The sequence below is a fragment of the Halichoerus grypus genome, chromosome 9 (assembly GCF_964656455.1).
Source record: "Halichoerus grypus chromosome 9, mHalGry1.hap1.1, whole genome shotgun sequence".
Taxonomy (NCBI): domain Eukaryota; kingdom Metazoa; phylum Chordata; class Mammalia; order Carnivora; family Phocidae; genus Halichoerus; species Halichoerus grypus.
The window spans coordinates 70,564,272-70,586,597 of record NC_135720.1 but is presented as its reverse complement, the minus strand read 5'-3'; the positions used below and the strand labels follow the sequence as shown (position 1 = coordinate 70,586,597).

The 22,326-nt window shown below is 36.3% G+C and overlaps 2 protein-coding genes across 8 annotated transcripts in view; one reads left to right on the top strand and one right to left on the bottom strand.

The window, feature by feature from the left end:
- Positions 1 to 16,370, top strand: part of SLC35A1 (solute carrier family 35 member A1) — a 56,103-nt gene extending 39,733 nt beyond the window's left edge. The window contains exons 7-9 of one of the 4 annotated variants that reach the window (XM_078055018.1): positions 6,705 to 6,830; positions 9,384 to 9,517; positions 16,187 to 16,229. In XM_078055018.1, the coding sequence (XP_077911144.1) occupies positions 6,705 to 6,830; positions 9,384 to 9,487 (230 nt within the window). In that variant the 3' untranslated portion in view covers positions 9,488 to 9,517; positions 16,187 to 16,229. Of the gene's footprint in view, positions 1 to 6,704; positions 6,895 to 9,383; positions 9,518 to 16,186 lie in introns of those variants that run through there. The other 3 variants (XM_036094820.2, XM_036094818.2, XM_036094815.2) reach the window with 3 other exon arrangements.
- The window catches only part of RARS2 (arginyl-tRNA synthetase 2, mitochondrial), a 58,047-nt gene that overhangs the window by 12,424 nt on the left and 23,297 nt on the right, over positions 1 to 22,326 (bottom strand). For 3 of the 4 annotated variants that reach the window (XM_036094806.2, XM_036094803.2, XM_078055016.1), the window contains 5 exons: positions 18,815 to 18,912; positions 15,555 to 15,610; positions 13,122 to 13,205; positions 10,103 to 10,179; positions 387 to 545 (listed from right to left, as the gene is read on the bottom strand). In XM_036094806.2, the coding sequence (XP_035950699.2) occupies positions 387 to 545; positions 10,103 to 10,179; positions 13,122 to 13,205; positions 15,555 to 15,610; positions 18,815 to 18,912 (474 nt within the window). The remainder of the gene's footprint in view (positions 1 to 386; positions 546 to 10,102; positions 10,180 to 13,121; positions 13,206 to 15,554; positions 15,611 to 18,814; positions 18,913 to 22,326) is intronic. The other variant, XM_036094807.2, reaches the window with a different exon arrangement.

Sequence of the window (22,326 nt, the reverse complement as noted above, 5' to 3'; positions counted from 1 at the left end):
TTTGCCTGTGAAGTTCACAGGATTTTTTTGAAGCTCTAACTTCCAGCCCAAAGAATAGTATTTGAGTCCTAATTTTCAACTGAATGACAAATCTAGTTTTAAAACACGAGCTTTAGAAGGACGTTCACAGGGCGCCTGGCTGGCTGTCAGCAGAGCATATGGCTCTTGATCTCAGGGTTGTGCGTTCAAGCCCCACGTTGGGTGTGGAGCCTATTTTAAAAAAAAGAAGCGGAAGAGCACGGGACTCTTGATCTTGGGGTTTTGAGCTTAAGCCCCACGTTGGGTGTAGAGATTACTTAAAAAAAAAAAAAAAAAGCAACTTCACTACTCAGTAGTACCATCAAGAGCTGCACCCATCACAGGAGAGCAGGAGAGTAGGTGGGCACCTTGTAAATCCGCATGTATTCTTCTACGCTGAGGTCCCGAAATTTCTGCCACAGTGCAAGTGCTTGGGTGTCACCCAGTTCTAATCGCTGGAAGAACTCATGTGCTGATTTTGCTATATTTTTATTATCTGCTGCTTCTTTATTAACTTGTACATAAACCTAAGAGCACAACAGTACATTAAATGAAGTACATTAGTCACTGTTACCTTCAATGGAAGAAAACAAAACACAATCATGAGAATTTTCATTTAAAGATTAGCCAACCACCCTTATCAGAGTGTAACCTTTTTTTTTTTTCTTTTGCCATGGGCCTTTACTGAACCCGAGAGACCCCTTCTCAAAATAAATGCATAAAGTAAAATACATATGCTTATAAAGGAAATAATACATTGAAATAGTTATCCAATTATTTTTTTAAAGTGTGATGAAGTAATGGAAGAAAATGCTAAATTTCTGATAGAGGTTAGGGAAAATAAAATGTGTAATTTTTTTCTTCCCTTCCAAGTTCACATACTCTTAGGTTAAGAATGCCTGGGTTAGATTAAGCTAGCATTTCTTTTTTTTTTTTTTTAATAAAAAGGCAAATTATTATTGCTGCAACTTCTCTGAGAAAAGGTCAAAGAAAGGAGAATGGTTTAATCTGGCTAAGGCAAGGCCAAAGACTGATCCAGCAGTTGATTTAAGAAAGATTTTTATTTATTTATTTTTTTAAAAGATTTTATTTATTTATTTGACACAGAGAGACACAGCGAGAGAGGGAACACAAGCAGGGGGAGTGGGAGAGGGAGAAGCAGGCTTCCCGTGGAGCAGGGAGCCCGATGCGGGGCTCAGTCCCAGGACCCTGGGATCATGACCTGAGCTGAAGGCAGACGTTTAACGACTGAGCCACCGAGGTGCCCCTAAGAAAGATTTTTAAAACTGTTCTCTAAATCTGCAGAAAACTAGTAAAATAGGTGATCTAGGAAGACCTTTGGATAGCTGGCTTACTTACACTCCCACTTAGGCTCCTGAGAACTGTGTGGACCACTTACTTCTGGAGTGTTTTTGCATCATCTGTCTTGGCTAACAGGAATGGAGTTAGACTGCTTATTAAGGGCTCTTCCATTTCTATCTGTGTTCACAATTTCATTAATAGTATTCCAGTCTCCAAAATGCAAGGTTAATAAATGATATTGTAATATACTTTGCACCTCAAGTAGTTCTGAAGTTACGCATATAGACAATAAAGATTTTACTTCTAGGGGCGCCTGGGTGGCTTGGTCGGCTAGGGGTCCAACTGTTGATTTTGACTCAGGTATTGGTCTCAGGGTTGTGAGATGGAGCCCTGTGTCAGGCTCTGCGCTGGGTGTGGAGCCTGCTTAAGATCATCTCTCTCCCTCCCTTTCCCTCTCAAAAAAAAAGAAAAAAAAAAAAGATTTTATTTCACTTACAGGATGAAACATGAATGATAAATTTACTCCCCTCATATTTTTTCCAGAAAGCTATGAAGGTAGCATAAAAGTAATAAAAATTGGCAAATAAATTACCAAAGAAATATGAGGCATCTAAACTGATAGTAATATCATCAAAATATCAATGGCAGATAAAGTGATTTTACTGCTGGAGAGTACACTGGGACAATTGTAATGTGGCTTATCCCCACTAGATACTACCAACAAAAGGAACAGGGCATTAAACATCTATGTCAAGGTCAAAACCTTACCTTTCATAGATGGCTTGTGTTAATTACTGGAATGGCAGAATTAAATGAATAAATATTCCCCCCAAAAGTTAAAGCTACCTAATTTTATTTTTCCTCTTTAAAGCACATTGTACAGAAAAGAGTTAATATAGCAGACCTGAGACTGCTATCCTTAAAATCTCCTGTTCGCAAGGTTAGCCCTTGGCTGGCATCTGGGAACTTGGATTTGGGAAATGTTCCCACCAACCTGATAGGAGTAGGTCACTGTGCTTAAACTATGAAAACAATATAGTTTATGCTAAATACTTGCTTTCCTTCTGGGAGTTTGGCATTTTGGAACGCGCTAAGCAGAGGGTGCCTACATGATCAAACTCCAATAGAAACTTTGGGCATGGAGCATCTGATGAGCTCCCCCAGCAGACAACATTTCATGCATACTGTCCCAGTTTGTTGCAGGAGGACCTGCGTGTACCCTTTGTGACTCCACTAGGAACACACTCTTGGATGCTTGGACCTGGTTTCCAACAGACTTCACCACGTGTGCCTTTCCCTTTACTGATGTTGCTTTGCATCCTTTTGCTGTAATAAACCACAGCTGTGAGTACAACTATACATGGAGTCCTGTGAGTCCTCTTAATGAGTTACCAAACTTGGCGGTGGTCTTCGGAGACCAGACACATATCAAAGAAAATTAATTTCCATGTGCTCCTATGAAATAAGTCCAGAATAAGTTAGAAACAGAAGATGATGATTTTGGTAAGGTGTAGGAAAACAGAGAGAGTCACTGTAAGATAGTAAACTGCAGACCTCTTGACTTTTGAATGACCTATCTATCCACTGACAACTGCTCAACAGTCCAGCCTATAGGAATAAAGGCATACATAGGTCTCTAAATGATTTGTGGTTCAAAATCTCTCTCACACACCCACCCACCCACCCATCACACACTCACGTCCACACACCATTTATAAGTAAATATACACAAAATATCCTTATTTTCAGAAGAGGCTTTTTTTTTTTTAAATTTAGGACTCTAAACTCAGATAGCCAACATTTAAAAATCTAATATGCATGTGAACTACTGATAAGAGTATTTTTAGAAAAAACTTCACCAGAATCTTTTCCCTTTCTTAAAACTTAAAATAGAAATAATTAAAACAAAATAAACAAAACCAAACCCTTACTAATACTTGAAGAATCTTGGCATTTCAGCAATTTGTAGTTATAAACCAAACATTACTGAAAATCAACTGACACTATCAAGCAGAACAATAGAAGAGCCTTAATTAGCACTTAACAATCTGCCTGTAAATGCACAAGAGAAAACTATAATTATTAACATTCATCACCATTTTAGAAAAGAAATGCATTTTCCTTCACAAAATAAATACTATGTGCTTCTGAAATTATACACTTTTAAATTTAGTTACCACAAATGTTTTATGCTTAGAAAGTATGCATTTTGAAGACAGCTTCCTTTTGAGGCTAGATCTAGACACAAAAGGAATAAAAAGGAAATTTTAAGTTTGGATTTAATAGTAAGAATGTGGCTTAAGCAAAATGTTCTTGATGGACGCATTTTTTCTTTTAGTTACCAGAATGCAAAAGTGAGCTTATTTCCATTATGGAATAAACTAAATGTTTAAGACTTTAAAGGCATTCACTATTTCTAAATGCTGGTATTCCCAAAAAGCTCATGACATTTTATTTCTAATTTAACTGATTAAGATAATTACAGTCAGCTCTAGAGATCATCTGTACATATGTAAAGAAATAAGTGCAAAAATAAAAATAGTGTATAATGCCCTCTTACTCTCTCTTAATCTCTTAAATTTGATTCTAGAATACCATTAGCAACATAGACACAGTTTAATTCTTTGGTACAGGGCTCTAACCCCAAACCTGGTTATTTTTGTCTTAAAACAGAGAATAACTGCTAAGAATGGTTAGCATTACTTAGATACTAAAGACATGGTTAACTGTATATTTGTCTTCTATCTTAAAATGCATTAAATTTTGATCTCATGTTTTAGAAAAAACATAATGAATGCATGATTATAATTCAAACAAACAAGCTCATTGTTAGTTTAATGTTGTTTCTTGATCAGAAATTTCTTATAGAACTGCTGGTTGAGATGAATTTCTAATGTTAAACTAAATATTAAAGAAATTCAAACAAATTAATATAGTTATAATTTAAAAGATCAATATATTGGTTAACAATAAAATCAAAACTTCCTAGATAAAAAAAATAGAAATGATTATCAAGTTTCTCCTCATCAGTATATCATTACCACATATAATTAGCATTTTACTGTCTATTCATCTTCTTTCAATATTTGGAATCTATTTTTATTCTATGTTTATAATAATATCCATGATATCTTATCCCTTTATTCAAGGGTGATAATGATTAACTTCTTGTATATATTTATTAGATAATAGTACAGTGTTATATATTTCTCGTGCTGAAAAAAAGCTTTTTGCACATTTCAATGGGTTTGATAATTCCTGAGCTATTAACATGTACTCTGGCCTCGCGCAGTATTCCCATCCTTGTTCTAAGAACGCTCAGAGGACAATGGACATTGTAGTAACCCTCAGAAGTATAGGGTTTAGGTACAAAGGCTAGTGACTTTGGGGAAGATGGTCAAGAGCAATGTAAAGCAGAAAAGCTGCCAAGAGAGAGGAAAGGAGAATTGCTTAGATTGAGGAGGGGATGGGGAAACATTCCCAGGAAAAACAAAAGCTGGGTAGTCGCTGGGGTGGTAGTGGGCCCTCTGAGGGAAATGGTTTGCGGTATCCCCACACAGGGAGACTGATTTCTAGGCCTATGGAACTGGGCCACAGAAAGATCTCCCACATGAACTGGGTCATACAAGCAGAGTTATATGCCTCCAGGTCATTATGTAGCCTTGGATACTGGGCACATCAGTCAAGACCAATGTGGACTGAAGTCAAGGAAAGGCCTCCATGCCCATCCTGAGATGCACATTAGAGCCTGGGCAACTCTGTGTGATTTGGGAGATGAGAAATCCTTAACAATGACTTAAGTTGACTCTTAAAACCACTCTCAAAAGTATGGCTGGGTTCAGATTTAATTAGGCTTATAATTTAAGAGCTATTTCTTGCATATGAGTATTATAATGAGTAAAATACACACCAACCGTAACAGTCACTTTCTCTGAAGAAAAGTAACATGACCTAACCAAGTTTTGAATTCAAGTCTTTATAAAATAAAAATTTCTAACCGCATAAATAATCCCATATAGGTCTAGAATTGATTTAGTCTTGAATTATTTTAAGTTTGAGAAATTTTTTTGAGAATCTGAAGCTAGGAAAAACATGGTCTCTTGAGGAATAGATATTATTCCACATTTAAAAAAAACGAGAGCAAGTAAATATTGTCATTCATGAATTTGGTGTTTTGATCTTGCCCTATTTTCTACTCGCTTTTTTTTTTTTTTGCTACAGATATAGGGAAACTCAGGGTCAAACTTCTAATATACTGCTACCTAGTAATATATTATCCTCTGACTTTCTATGTCTTTTTATTAAATGCCCATCACTATAATTACCTCAAATCATTTTAGAAAGGAGAAGGGTAAAAATAATAAATGTTTTTGGGGTCATTATGAACTTAAGAGAAAATTTATACTATTGTGTTAATATATCATGTTACCTTTATAAATGTCAGTGTTAGGGTACAGTGCTAATGCATACTTTATTGACATAATATTTATCTCTATGAGAGGCTGCTCATATTTTAGAGGCATTTCTATGGTTATCAAAATTCATATTAATAAGCAACATGCAATGAGTCAAGTTCGAAAACCTTCTGTAGCAAAAAAAAAAGGGGGGGGCTGGATTATACATTCTTAAAACAGTGTTAGATGTTATTAAGGTCCATTCAAGTATTTTTTTTTTCCCTTTTTTTGAGAGAGAGAGAGAGGGAGGGAAAGGGAGAATCTTAAGCAGGCTCCATGCCCAGCACAGAGCCTGGTGTGGGACTAGATCTCACAACCCTGAGATCATGACCTGAGCTGAAATCAAGAGTCGGATGCTTAACTGACTGAGCCACCCAGGTGCCCCGAAGTCCATTTAAGTAGTTTAAACCTAGGAAAAACCCTGAGAAATTACTTCTAAAAATTATCATTAAAACAGGTAAAAAAGTAAATGATGACATCCATATACTCAGGATTTAGATTTAACATTTGTTAACTTTTTACCATAAGAAATTACTTTTTGAAAGTGGAAAAGCTTTTTGATACATGTTCCAAAGCTTATTATATATGTTTTCCTTGAACCAATACTGTGAATTCTAAACAGCAAATATATTAAGTTACTTAACTTATTAGCTAATTCAGGGAGGATAGACTACTATAAAACCACTTTCTCCGTTTCATGACAACAAAACAGAACAACTAAATAAAAGGTTTTACATGTTGACCAACAGAAGTCCCAAGACCACACACAATACAGCCAGACATCATGGGAAAAGAATGACTATAGGTACATAGAAAACCAGTAACTAAGCAAAGCAAAAAATGGAATGCTGCAGAGAAATGACTGTAGGTGTTAAATATTTTCATCACAGAAAAGAAATACTAAAACTATCCTATGATTTCTATATACAGAAACTGAGAAACTGAATCTGGTGGATACGGACTGTGGTGCCATTCAGAGGGAGGCAGGCCACAAACTGCTACTGGATGGCCGGAGCCAAATTCAACACATACACTGGAAGGTTGAAACTGCGACAAGTAAACTACCAATTGTGTTCCTGGTACAGCAATTTGAGGATAAAAAAAGGAAAATGTTATGCAAGTAACTACAACCAATGGAAATGAAGGGCCAGAAAGGCATTCTATAATGCCAGTGGAGGGCAGGGCAGTGCAGTGAGTGTCCTGCTGGTGCTGGAACCCTGGGTCTGGCCCTTGGGTTCTTCATCAGTACACTACATGATGAAGTTAGATTCTGGGAATGGTAACTAGTGTATCCTACAATAGTTAGGTCTTCCCTGGGGCTATACAACAGGTTTTATATTATATAACTTAATGATTACAGCTTGAAGTCTGGAATTGTGATGCCTTTGGCTTTGGTTTTCTTTTTCCACATTCCTTTGGCTATTCGGGGTCTTTTGTGGTTCCACACAAATTTTAGGTTTGTTCGTTCCAGTTCTGTGAAAAAAAAGTTGATGGTATTTTGATAGGGATTGTGTACACCGAATGTGTAGGTTGCTCCAGGTAGCATAGACATTTTAACAATATTTGTTGTTCCAATCCATGAGCATGGAACGTTTTTCCATTTCTTTGTGTCTTCCTCAATTTCTTTCATGAGTATTCTATAGTTTTCTGAGTACAGATCCTTTGCCTCTTTGGTTAGATTTATTCCTAGCTATCTAATGGTTTGGGGTGCAATTGTAAATGGGATCAACCTCTTAATTTCTCTTTCTTCTGTCTCATTGTCGATATAGAAATGCAACTGATTTCTGTGCACTGATTTTATACCCTGCCACATTACTGAATTCCTGTATGAGTTCTAGCAGTTTTGGGGTGGAGTCTTCTGGGTTTTCCACATAAAGTATCATGTCACCTGCAAAAAGTGAGAGTTTCACTTCTTCTTTGCCGATTCGGATGCCTTTTATTTCTTTTTGTTGTCTGATTGCTGAGGCTAGGACTTCTAGTACTCTGTTGAATAGGAGGGGTGAGAGTGGACATCCCTGCTGTGTTCCTGACCTTAGGGGAAAAGCTCTCAGTTTTTCTCCACTGAGGATGATATTTGCTGTGGGTTTTTCATAGATGGCTTTTATGATATTGAGGTATGTACCCTCCATCCCTACACTGTGAAGAGTTTAAATGGAAGATAGAGAAAGGGACAAGAAGACCTGTAAGATCAAATTCATTCAAAATTTAACCACAAGGCATGCTGTTTGGGGTTGGCAATAAAAGATTAGGAAAACATGGTCCTTCCTCTCAAAAAACATGCCACAAAACGAAGACACAGTCCATGCCTTTTATCACCTAGCAGGGGAGAGAAGCACACAAATAAGAACAGACTACAAAAAGTTTACAACTAAGTAAAATTTGACAAGGGAAAAACCAGGGATCCAACCAAAGTACGGGTTTTCTTTTAGGAACAGGCTTAAAACCATTTATTAATATGTGCCTAAAGCTCAAAAAAAAAAAAATTCCTCATTTATGGTACATGTTTTTGTTGAAAGTAATCCACAATGACAACTATAATTTTAAAATGAAAACTAGGTCTGCAAAAATTAGCACAAAGATAAAATAACCTGGAGGCTGCCACTTTAGGCTCTGCATTTTTTTTTCTGTCCTGCAAAGGAAGGAGGAAGCGAGCCAGTTAGCATCCTAATAGATTTCTTTTATTTCGAGCAGTAAGTTGGGTGTATTTTACTTGCTCTCTTTTGTTTATAAATGCTGCTTCCCTATGAACCTTTTAGGCAAAAGAACACTTATGAAGGCAATGCCACTGTTCCTTGAGGTTTCAGTTATTCACAGAAGTACCCTGCCCTTGTTCCTTCCTTACATGCATCCATCAATTAACAACCTCTATATAGATGTATAATCTCCCACTTTTTGAGTCTCAAAAGCCTGGAGATTTGTAGTACACTGAATAGAAACATACATTTAAGTTTCTATGGAGTTTGAGAACAGACTTTACTAAAATATTTAAAATATTACGAGCAACAAAGACTTGCTATTTTCAGGATTAAATAAAACCTTTGAGGTGGGGTGGGAGAAAGAGGAAAATAGGAACTCTCATATGAAGTTGTACAATAAATTCTTAAAAATGTTCCCCTAATGATATAAGATCTCTGAGCAGGTATTTGTACTTTCTGTGGCATGGGTAGACGCTGTGGGCCCAGAGCTGAAGAAAGGTTCACTAGGCTTGTGGTAAAAAAATACTTGCCATTATTCCAAGTTTTAAAAAATAATACAATAAAAATTCCAGGCACTAAGGCGGCATGCTTTACTTACAGACAACCATGAAGAATTATTAATTTTGAAACTCTTGCCTATCAATAAAACTCAATGGAAAAAAGAAAAAAAAATCTTTTGGTTAATATTCTAAATCAAAATGTAGGCATTTAAAGTGCAGCGCAGGCCTGGACTCGGGAGGAAATTACAAACCCTTAAAGGTCTTTAAGAATTGCCAAGTGATTTTTGTTAAATTTAACTACAAAGCCGCAGGAGAAAAATCACTTGTCAAAAAGGAAAATGATGAAGCGTTCTTGGTAGCGTTGGCTAGAGAAGTAAAACATTATTTTGCTAAGTGCTCTTCCTCACACACAGGTGTAACAGCTTTAGTCTATCCCCGCTATGGCACCAACACAGCTGATACTGTATCGGTGTTTCTTCTTGTGAGGCCCAGAGGCCCAGAAACAGCAGAGAACTAGGACGATGAAAAGGAAACACATCCCTGGAGAGTAAGTGGACAAGAAGACCTTTACTAATGAACTCTGGGAAAAACTGAGGACAGAGAATCAAAGTACCCAAGGATTAAATGAGGCAGAAAAGGAAGGCGTTCACACTGGGCAAAAGCCAGGAAAAGGAGCCAAAAGATAGAAATGAAAAAAAAGCACACACAAATTCAGAGAAACACATGTACTTCCCCCACAGTAAAACAAGAGGAAAAAAGTATATACTCATGTTTTTCAAGTCTAAATGAATTATAGTTATTGCCATAGACAGCTGCAGTTACGTAGCAACTGACAAAAAAATTAGAGAAATTTCTGTATTGAATCTGTTATCTCATGTGTTTATTCTAAGACAACTCTATACCTAGAGAAATACTGTCCCAAATCAACTAAAACAGAAATAAAAGAAACACTTGGATATGAAAACAAAAAGAACTCCCTAGTAAACTAAAAGCAACATTTTCAATTTTTTTGGTTCCTCGTTTTAAGGAATATTTTTTAAAACCTCTGGGATTAAAAATTAATCCAAGCTGCATAGTACTCTGAAAAAAAATAAGTTGAAGCATTTTCTACTATTGTTTCTTGCCAACTTACTTCAAAGAGATGCTGTAAAGGGTTGGACTGAAGTTTTTCTTCATAGCCAAAGAGTTGGAAGCCAGTTCCCAGAAGACCTACCACAATAATCCGTAAATTAAAAAATTACAAAATGGAACAGTAGAGAACAGTCATGGCAAGGAACAGGTATAGTTGTATCAAAAGATCAAGCTCTCATAATTATGTGTCCTGAGAGCACTGCAAACACATGCTATCATCTTCGGCTACCCCATAAACTCATGTAAGTTAAATTCAATGTACTGATCACAAATTCACTATATTGAACAGATCACTGCAACTAACTTCACAGACACCAACAGATTATGCACTCATAAAAAGCAGCGTCTAGGACTAACTTGTCTTTGTACTAACAGTGCCTAACACTTCCCTAGCAGGTATAATAAAACAAGCATAATAAAACAGCTATCCTGGGGAAGGACAGCATGATGCTAGAAACTGGATGCTTAAAATTTGTGAAAACAAACTGATGGGAAGTGATTTCAGAACTTTCTTTTTAAACTTGTAGGTGTTAAAATAAAACAAAGGTAGAAATTGGCTTGGTGTTATAATATTAGCTCTTAAACCAATGACTGAAGGAAAACAATAAAAGATATAAAAGATAAAACTCAAAACATACCTGATTACCTCTCCTATTCAAGGTGACCAATCAACAAAATTCTTTTTTGTCTGGCTATATATATACATATATATATATTTTTAGAAGATTTTATTTATTTTTTGACAGAGAGACAGCGAGAGAGGGAACACAAGCAGGGGAAGTGAGAGAGGGAGAAGCAGGCTTCCCGCTGAGCAGGGAGCCCGATGCGGGGCTCGATCCCAGGACGCTGGGATCATGACCTGAGCCGAAGGCAGACGCTTAATGCCTGAGCCACCCAGGCGCCCCTATCTGGCCATATATTTGTCTTTTATTTGTCAATGATTTTTTTTTTTTTTGTCTTTGATGATAAGTTCAGCATTCAGGGTTAGTATTAATTTGAACCTTAATTTTTTTTTAATACTAATTGAGGTAATAGACTGAATACTTATATTCTTAAGATATTTTGGCTAAAAGATGATCACAGTTTTAGTTTGAAAGGATATATGCAGCCTGGGGTCAAGAGCAATAAAAGGTGGTTTAATTATTTTAAAAACCAATCTGTTTCTACGACTATATCAATTACTAAGCTTCAGATCTAAATTGTCAGGGGGCCTTGCTGACGAATATTTTTCTACAGAGGTTCAGCAGAAAGTGGGATGCTACTGAACATGAAGATATAAAATATTTTGGCGCTTTCGACAGAAGGATGACTGAAAAATGTTACCAGCCCTATTCACTTTAAGCAAAAGCAAATGTGATTATGATTCAGGGTCTTGGGAGCAGGATGTGGAAAGATGCCCAGAGTGTCTAAAAAATGGAAATAGGAAAAGTAAAGGCCAATCTCCATTTAACATTCAACCTAATATATTTTCAAAAACTAATTTTGTGCTCAGAAACTATTTGCCAACTTTCCATAGGAGATAGCTGAAATAGCCCAAATTAAAACTCTTCAACAATGATGGTTATAATGGAAATGGTGACAGATCATTAACCATAGCAATCCTTTAGAGAAACATTGCAGTAATAAAATCCTGTAGCTAAAATTAAAGAATACCATAATCACCATATTTGCAAATGCCTGTGAAATGCATAAAGCAGTTAAACTAATGTAAAGTGGATGCCATCTATTAAATCTGACTGTTGAGCCTCGAGCCTAAACCTCTGACTACCAGCTGTTGTGAACTGCAGGTGGATCCTTAAAATGCAAGGCATGTTTTCTGATTCCCCCACAATGAATACTAATGGCACTGATAATTGGCTCAAGTTCTACCCTTTTAAGAGTCTAAAAGAGATTTTTATTAACTGAAATGAAAGAGAAGGTCATGATAAATCTGTCTTTTGGAAATTTTGATTTCATTTCACTGGATATGATAGAACATAATAGTATCAGTGACCTTTAGAACTGGCAGTGCATGTCGCACTTTATAGAAGCTTTAAAATATTATCTAGCCTTTCTTTTGGATTAGTACTATAAAATAACTTCCCAGGACAGATTCATTCATCACTCTTAGTGCTTCTTATGTGCCAAGCACTATGGACACAAAAATAACGAAGACACAGTCCATGCCTTTTATCACCTAGCAGGGGAGAGAAGCACACAAATAAGAACAGGCTACAGTGAGCAAATTTGAGTAGAGCTGGATACTAGGAACATCGTGATGGGAGATGGAGGCAAGGGTCTATCTGTGGGACACTGGGGCTGGATCTTAAAATACACACAGTAGTTGCCAGAGGTTTTTAAGGGCTTGCATTTCACATGCTACCAGTACTTCACTACCATAGCAACTTTATTTTATCTTGCCCTTCCTTGATTACTGGTGTTATTATGAGCAAGGAATGGTTCCGAGTAAACTCATGACATTAGAGGTAATTTATGGCATTTAACTGTTTGGGTCTTACTCCTTTCTTCCTCTCTTTTCTTTTTGACCCCCTGCCACTGTACAATTTAAGAAGGAGCCAAGTATTCCACTTTCTTTTTCCTCCATGCCACTGGCTCAGGGTGTAACAGATAACCCTCCATGTATGATGGCCCAGGGAGGCTGGACTTCACTTGTTCTAAAACTGGCAGGGCTGCAGTTAAGAAGGGTATATATAGCTAGACTTACTGTTTCCTGGTACATTCACTTCTGCATTTGACAAATGTAAGCTACTTTCCTTTAATAAAACCACAAAAACCTGTATTTTTCAGGTATTGCTCTGAATGTGTGAAGTTTTCTCCCTCAAACTTATTTGTGTGGTGAGAATTACTCTAACAAATAGAATACAAGCTTTATGCAAAGAGCCATTAGGAAAAAAAAAGGGTAGGAGGCACTAACTCTATCCATTGGATTCTGCCTATGACCTGTCATGATCAAGTAACATAATATTAAAAGCAATTAAACTTAACAGTGAAATGAAAGATCAAATCTCAGACTTACTTACCAAACTGCATGCCCCAATCTCCAAGATAATTTATTCTGGTTACTTGATGTCCTAAAGCTTCTTTGAGATTTGCTATAAAATTTCCTAGTAATCAACAAAATATACCGTTTCTCATTCTTGTTATCCATTTTGGCATAAGAACCATGTGCTTCTCTATTATCAAAGCATAACACAGAAAATTTTTTTTGACAAAAAAAACTCCATTTTTTTTTTACTAAAATATTCATTATGGTGTTTTCATCTACATTATGGAAAGGGAGTAGAGAATTATTTTGGGGGCAGTTAGTTATTCCAAAGAATCTCACAATTTTCGTAAGAACAGATTTTTCAGCAACATCAATGGGAGTTGGGAACACATGTTAGAATAACTGCAATTCCAAAGACAGAAAATAATAGAATCTCAGTAATTAACAAGAAATATGGGTATGCCCTAAAGAGCCTGAGCCATACTGTTTTTTTTTTTTCTCAACAGCTCATTCTTCCTTCTTTCAATCACTGAAGTCCATCTCCTCATGCCTGCTCCCTAAGAGCACACGGTAGTCCAAGAACTTCATCTTCCTATACTGCTGACACTGGTTTGACATTCAACATCTACTCCACTCTCCTAGTGTGCCCTTACCTGCTGCAGAGACTGGAAGCCTAAAAATTACATTTCCCAGAACCTTCTGCAGTTACGGTTTCAGAAGTCATTTATGTTTGGGCATTCAGATACACTTTGCATGAGACTTAGAAGGCCGAAATGAGGTTAAAGGGGATCTACTTCTATTTTTTTCTGACAAGCACAGCTGTGGAGGCTTTTTTTTTTTTTTGGTGGCATCACTGAGAGAGAGCACAGTGTCCTGTCATATGACCTCCAAGGGAACTGAAAGGGTATGGGGCTGCCTCTTTTCCTAATATGAATTCTAGAAGGCATCACAGGACTAAGGGCAGCTTCCTGTGACAGTGGTAGCACGGTTGCCACTGGAAGGCACCACAGAAAAGGCAGAAGCTCCCTTGATGACCAAGCTCTATGGTATGATTTTGGGAGTCACTTACGTTACTTAATCCAAAACTTCTTCAGCACTTTCAACAACTCTGCAAACTATTCAATATCCTGTAATAAATCTTTGCCTGCTTTTACAAGAGTGGATTTAGTATTCTGCAAATAATCCTTCACCAATATGCATATCTGACTTAAATTACTGCAGCTACTCTTCCAGCTTCCCTACTTCTAGACTTTCCAAGTCTACATAGTTCCAACAGCAACCTTCTTCAGCTGCTACTCAGACTGTATTCTTATTTTTAATTAGCACCTTATTATCTTGCAAACCAACCAAATGACAAACCTAGGCTTTTGGAATGATTTTGGAAAAGTTACTTTTGGTATATGAGTTTCCATAGACCACAGTTAACAGTGTCTACCAAATAGGGCTGTTGTGAAATTAATTGAGCTAATACATGAAAACATTGAACACGGTAAATGAATTCTCAGTATTATCTCTTCCTGGTTCAAAATTTTCCTTAACAACTTTCAAACAACTTTATTACGCTCTGGCATCATTTACTCACTCCTACGGTTTTGACCTGAGTAGGTAGCTTTTCATATACAGTATATTTTTTATATTCTTTTTAAAATCAAGTCCTGTCATTTCCTCTCTTAAAATGCCCCACGAGATCTTTCCAACAATGACAGGTGACTCCAATTCAATAATGATCTATGCCACAAATTTCGGGTTGCTCCAATTCTTAAAAGTATTCAAATGACAGGTTACATAATTCTCCTTCAAGCATGCAATAGACAGATTTGCATACCAGAAGACAGACTGGATGAGATAAACTTCAAAGTCTCTTCCAATTCTAACTGCAGGTTTTAAATTGGGCTACTGCATAATGTCGTTTTAAACAAATGAAAATCTTAGCATATACATATACACTGAAGCATTACAACTACCAAGTACAATAGCAATCTTTCTTAGAACAGTCTTATTTCAATTTCCAGTCTTGAATGCTCCAGTTAGTACTCAAATGATTGAGACTGAACTTCTTTTTTTAACTGAGATACAATTAATATACAATACCATTTCTTTTTTAAACCAAAGTATATGAACAAAAAACCTGGGGGGATTATTATCATTCCCAAATAACTATTTTCATTTTTGCATCTTTCAGATCTTTTCCATATGCATACATATTTTTAAAAAGTTAAAATTATTAACAAACCTAACAGTTAAAATCGGTTTCTGAGTTAATCTTTTGGTTTTGAAACAAATTTCTTTTTTTACTTCTAAGACAATTTTTCCCATTTTATGTAATATTTAATTAGCATCAAGCTCATATAAATTTGAACTTTGTTTTTTGTCTTACTGTTATTTAAGCATTAAACCATTAGAATGCATTATAAAATACTGCTCCCAAGTCATATTTAGTATTTTCTGTGAAACTAATGACACTTACCTATGATGGTAGAACGCAAATGTCCAACGTGAAATTTTTTGGCAACGTTAGGTGAACTGCAAATAATTGCAAAAGTTTATTTCTGTTCTAAGAACAAGAGTTCTAAAATGAACTAGGTCATGCCTCTACAGTTTAACACAGTTGGGGATTAAGGCCTTTGGTAATTTAGAGCACAGATAAATGAAAAATTAGAAAATTTAGAGCAAAGATAAATTAGAACTCAGAAAGAATCATCCTTAGTGAAATTGATCCTGTCACTCATGTGGTAGTACCATACACAGAAATGGCACACTTAGGAAGCAGATACATTTAAGGATTGATAAAAAGGATGAAGAAATTCAGAGATACTGAATACTGTTTTGTTTTGACACAAAAACAATGCAGATTATTGGGAATTAAATTTCGTGTACCAGTTGTAAAACCTCTATCCTCTTAAAAATTACTGACCCCAAAGAAATTTTGTTTATATGGGTATTATCTATCAAAAGTTGTAATCAATAACTTAACAATAGCAAATGTTTCTAGAGGACTCATTACCTGACAGGCACAGTTTTATGCACTTTACATGCATTAACCCATTTAATACTCGTAAGAGTTGTGAGCTAAGATACTCTTTATCTCTTACTTTACAGATGAGGGAATTGAGGCAACAAGGAAAAAGGATAATGAAGCAAATGTGGCAATATCTTGACGACTCTTGAATCTGGGTGAGAAGGATATGGGACTTAATTATACTGTTGTGTTTTGTGTATGTTTGAAAATTTCACAAGTTTCTCAGTATTAAAAAAAAAATTAACTTGAACACAGTTGGATAAAGTGGTAAAATGAGAGCTTAATTTTGATCTGTTTCTAAAATCTTATATAAAGGGTATTACAATTTAAATACTTGATTCTACATTAATATGTGCACAATTGTGAAATTATGACACTACAAGAATGTTCATTTAATTATTATTTAGAAAGAAAGCAAATGTCCTTCCATAGGTTAAAAAATAAGGAATCTTCCACTTCCCACCAAGACAGATTAACAAGGATTGGATTTACCCTCCTGCCTTAAAGAACCATAAAACCAGAAAAATATATGAAACACTAGTTTTATAAACAGGACAGTGAAGGACTGTGATCCCTGACAGAATGAGAGCAAACAAGTTGACCCCTAGCAAATTAAACAGCAAATTTGTGAGCTAAAGCAGAGAAATCTACAGCATGGAATGTTTGTATTAGAACAGAAGAAAGGTTTCAACCAGTAAGTAACCTAAGGTTCTCCTTTAAGAAACTAGAAAAGGAGGACCAAAGTAAGCAGAATAAAGTTGATTTTATTTATTTTAATTTAAATTATTCATGGTAATAGATGTTTTTATTTAAATTCAATTAGCCAACATATAGTATATCAGTGTCAGATGTAGTGTTCAACAATTTATCAGTTGTGTATAACACCCAGTGCTCATTACCTCATGCCCTCCTTAATGCCCATCACCCAATTACCCCACCCTCCCCACCCTACCCCCCCACCTACCCGCCCTCCAGCAACCCTGTTTCCTATAGTTAAGAGTCTCTCATGGTTTTTCTCCCTCTCTGATGACTTCCCATTCAGTTTTCCCTCCCTTCCCCTATGATCCTCTATGCTGTTTCCTATAAAGTTGATTTTTTAAAAAATGACAATAAAATACTATGAAATAAAAATAATAAGCCAGCTGGAGAGACACTGGGGAGAGAGAGAGATGCCTGGCCAGCCTTCAGATAAGCTGCCAGACAAATAAATGAGTCACCTTGATTTCTAGCCCCAGTACAGTCCCTAGATGACCAGAGCTACACATGATAACATGCAAGTCAAAGAACCACTGAGCTAAGCCATCCCTGATTTCATGATCTACGGAGTCATGAACATTAAAATGGTTGTTTCAAGACACTAATCATGAGTTGACACACTTTTCCTTAAAGAATCGGACAGTAAATATTTTGGCTTGCAGGCCACCTGATCTCTATCTCAACTATTCCATTCAATTCTACTCAGCTGCTATTGTAGTATGAAAGCAGCCACTGCAGACAACATGTAAATGAAGTGCAAGCCTATGTTCCAATAAAACTTTATTTACAAAAACATGTGGCAGCTTGGATTTTGTCCACGGGCTGAACTTTGCCAATTCCTATATTAAATTTTAGAGTAGCTTGTTACACAACTTTCTTTGAGGGAAAATGGCAGGCAACTTTGAGAGATGGCCTTAGTGCAATGCCTCCCTGGTGTGAAGATGACCTCATGAAGTCCCTCTCCTGTGATAAAACTAATGTTTACACTCAACTTAAAACATCATGATTGGGGTGTACTGGTATTATGAGATTTATTCAATATTTGTTTACTTCACAGGCGCATGAGTTTACTCACCAATCAGTCCTTATCATAAACAAACAAGTTTACTGAATCTCAGAGAGTCTGTCTTTTTTAAGAGTGGCAGAGACCGTGTAAGTGCGGAATCCATAAAACATACTCTTGCCTCTGGTTATCTAGGTTAACTAAGTTTGTTACCATAATAAATTATAATAAAGAATTAGGAAACCTGAGTAATTCCCTCATCCATTTTTTTAAATTCTCCACAGGAATATATAGTTAAGAAAACAAAAGGGTATAGCAAGTTCTAACTTTCCAAGTGGGAAAACAGTTCATCAAGACTCTTTCACTTTTAGGAAGGCAAATACAACGAAATACAGTATCTCTGATCTTTTCCATGAGCTGTCAACTGGTCAGCTGTACTCTGAAAGTGTTCCCTTTCTGTTTTGGTTACCTAAAAACAGTTCAAAAATTAGATGGATGTACTGACAGCACATCAGAAAGTTATTATGAGGATTATTTAGAGGCATACTAAAACTTCACACTATTTTTCTGGTAATTTTAAAAAATATACATTATAAATACTTACAAGGCTTTGTTCTCTGGTTATCGCATCACTTTAAAATTCTTAATATGGTAGTAACCATTACCTCGGCTTTAAGAGTCTACTAAAATGGAAGGACTATTTCTTCTAAAAAAAAAAATACTACTGAATACTTAATTAAAAAAAACCCATAATCACCAGACTTTTCTTACTGGAGTCCAAAATTTTTATTCATGGCACAGTGATCAATTCACTGTAATATTAAGAAAATAATAAACTGGTTTTCTATTTTTCCATGTGTAATTTCCTGAGGCCCCAGATGATAATGGTAAAACACTTACCTGCCCAGCTACTTTGATTAAACAACACCTAAGATGAGTAAGCACTCACCTGAATTCAACCACAATCTTCTTCTGGGGAAGACCAGAGAAAAGCTCACTTTTTAATCCATATTTTGCGCCATCGTTGATTACTTGTTGTAGTACTGTCTGAAAAGTAAAAGGCATGGAATTTAATGACAGGGAAAAAAACTACAATTTTCTTAATTACTTTGTTTGCTCATTCTAATTTATAGAACTGAGAATTTCACAGCATTGTCAGCACCTACCACCTTCTGTTGCTAATGCTAGTCAGAACAGTAGTGGCCACAACTAATATCTCTGGGGGCTCTGTGCCCTTCTTATACATCACATATATTCATTCATCCAAGAACCAATGATATAGATCTTTCACAGATAAAGAAACTGAATTTTAGAGAGGTTAAATAACTGCTGAAAGTCCCACAGCAAACAGTAACACCAAAACCAGAAGGAGCATCTAATATTTATTGAATGCGTACTATGTGCTGGGCACTGTTCTGAGCATCTCCTATGTATTAACTCATTTAACCCTCACAACAACCCTAGGAGATAAGTATTATTTTTACAAATGAGGAAAGAGAAGCACAGAGAAGTTAAATAACTTACCCACGGTCACACTATTAGGTCATGAAGCAAAACCTTTTTCACTCCATAGCTAATGTGTTAACTACTGCACGCTGCTGCTACTTTTGTAATACTAAGGATCACAAGAAATGGTAAGAAACAAGTACAAAACTGTAATTCAAACGCCTACTGGCTACATGAGAAACAAGGAAACCTCACAGAAAGAACTGAAACATATTCCAGGTTCATTTTTAGAAATGTACACAGAACTATTATATGGTTCACAGAATTCATACTTTGTTTTTTGCTAATGGTGTGACGCATTTATTTATAAATGTATTTTTTAGTGTAGGGGTTTGAATTTACTGTGATAGGCTATTTACTCTTGTATTGGTTTTGCTTCACAAACTGGATTCTGAGTCCTAAATACGTAGTTTACGATGTGAAGAATTTTACCATCACAAGAGTTGGTTAAGATGGTCACTAAATGGAAAAGGCACACAAAGCAGCAGGAGGGAGCAAAGCAATACTTTTAAGAAGCATCTACAAAGTGCTAGGTTAAAGTCCAGATGCTTTTATGTTATCTTTAAGCCTCACAATCTTAAAAATGGACATTTCCCATTTAATAGATGCAAAAACTAAGGTTCAGAAACAGTATGTATTTGCACAAGGACACAGAAGAAATAGTATTTTCAAACATCAGCTTAGCTGGTCACTACTTTTCTCCTTGCAACCACCCTCCCTCTTTGGCTGTTACGGTATCACGCTCTACTGACTTTTGCTTCTCAGTTTCCTCTGCAGGCTCCTCTTCCACTGCCTGGATCCTGCTTGAATCCACAACCCTGATAATCAGGAGTGGCATGCACCACTGACTGAGCCAGCCAGGCGCCCCAGATACAGTCTTTATCTTTAGCCCAATTCAAGATTACCTCTTCACTCCTCAAGAAAGACTTATGTGTACCTTGCTTTACACTGGATTGCAACTTATACACGCCTCCATTATATCCTTCATCACATTATCATATCCACTACAGATTACACTGTGATATTATTTTTTATGCTTTTCTTTTAGATCATAAGCTCCTTGGGGGCAGAATCCATGCCACGTATCTTTAGATTTCAGTAATATAGTCCCTGGCAAATAATAAGCAGAAAGCTTATTAAATCAGTGGGAACACAAAAGTTTTAAACTATAGAATGTCAATCAGCTAGTAAAGTTGCTTGATATTCCAAAAGACAAATAAGCTAGAGGCCCATCTATTCATCAATAGGTACGTTAAATTGTAAGATGCTCTTATAAGGACTTCTAAGGAAGGTACTATACCTCTTTGTTCTTTGATCAATACTTGAAAAGTGTTTAATCATTCATTCCTTCCATGTGTTCAGCCACTTGGCACATGTGACTGGAATGCATCTATTGCCTTCTGGCGTAAGCTCAGTTAGCAAAATAATGAGCAGAATCAGAGCCATTTAAATTAGTATCTCTTTTTCTCTTTTTCCCTAAGTTTTAATAGAGCATGCAAAGTTGAATTTGGCAAATAAAAAATACATGCGTACATATTAAATAAAAATGATGTTATCCATTGTGTACTTTTAAGGCACACCTAAAAAACAGGATTTTGTTTGCCTTTTTCCTTTTTAGTTAAACTCCTATTTTTTTTTCTCTCCTTAAATGAATTAACTATTATTCTAAATTACTCTTCAAAAGTCATCTGTAAGCTACTGACAGGTGGAAGCTTGGTACCAAAGTGACAGCTCTTCACAATGTATGAACTGGTCATACCACCTTATAGCTTTGAAAAATTCATTATCTAGTTCCAATGATTTGGCAGTTCCTATTGTCTTTAATTTCACATTCTAGTCTCCTACGTTTGAGGACGATTTACATGAAGATATTATACTGCTGCAGTTAGTGATCCAAACTTAAGCTAACATTTAATCATTCCTGGTGCTGCCAGTGTTAATTCAATTGCAATGTGTGAACAGATACGTTTTATGCAAGGCTAAGTTTGTACATGTGTAAGCAATGACAAATTCATAATTTCCTGCTTGAAAAGTAAGTTTTGGACACAGGTCATTGGCTACATGTCCATCCTGATGACTTCAATATGTAAAAATATGTATTAATAATGGTCCCAAAGGGTTGAATTTTTTTCTTGATGTGATCTGAAAAATTCATTAGACATGCAAATGACCATTGTTTAAAGCCTGAAAATAATGGAGCCAGATGTAGAAGAATTTAGGTTTTGAGCAAACAAGAATTATCATTAAAAAACCGTAACTTATAACACAGGCACATTTAATACTCCTTTTTCTGACTATGGGTATTCACTAGTTTAGGATGTAAGTTTACTGTGACATTGAGCAGGGCTACTGTGAGCATTCTGCTTGTTCCTTTAATAAAAATCACACTAAGGGGGTGCGTGGGTGGCTCAGTCGTTAAGCGTCTGCCTTCGGCTCAGGTCATGATCCCAGGGTCCTGGGATTGAGCCCTGTGTTGGGCTCCCTGCTCCGCGGGGAGCCTGCTTCTCCCTCTCCCACTCCCCCTGCTTGTGTTCCCTCTCTCTCTCTCTCTCTCTGTCAAATAAATAAATAAAGTCTTAAGGAAAAAAAAAAATCACACTAAGATCCAGACCCTCAAGGCTACAATAAAGGGAGGATTTCCAGGTGAGAAAGAGTAGCTGGACCTCAAAGCCCTAGATCTTGTCTTTCTGTTGTCAACTGAGAAGGATTTGGGAATACTTTTAATAAGCAAGCTAGTGTGCATTCTTAGATCAGAGAAAATCTCATAGTTTGTTCATTGTAACAATAAATCGTGAAAATTCGTGGCCATTGAAATTTTAAATTAAGTACACACATGCCTTGATATATAAGCCACATCTCCTTCAGTTAAGCTGGCTGTAAAGGCAAACTCCATCTAACAGCACATTTTCCCATCTCAGGGAAAATAAGAGGTAAAATACTGCTGCCTATAAAGTA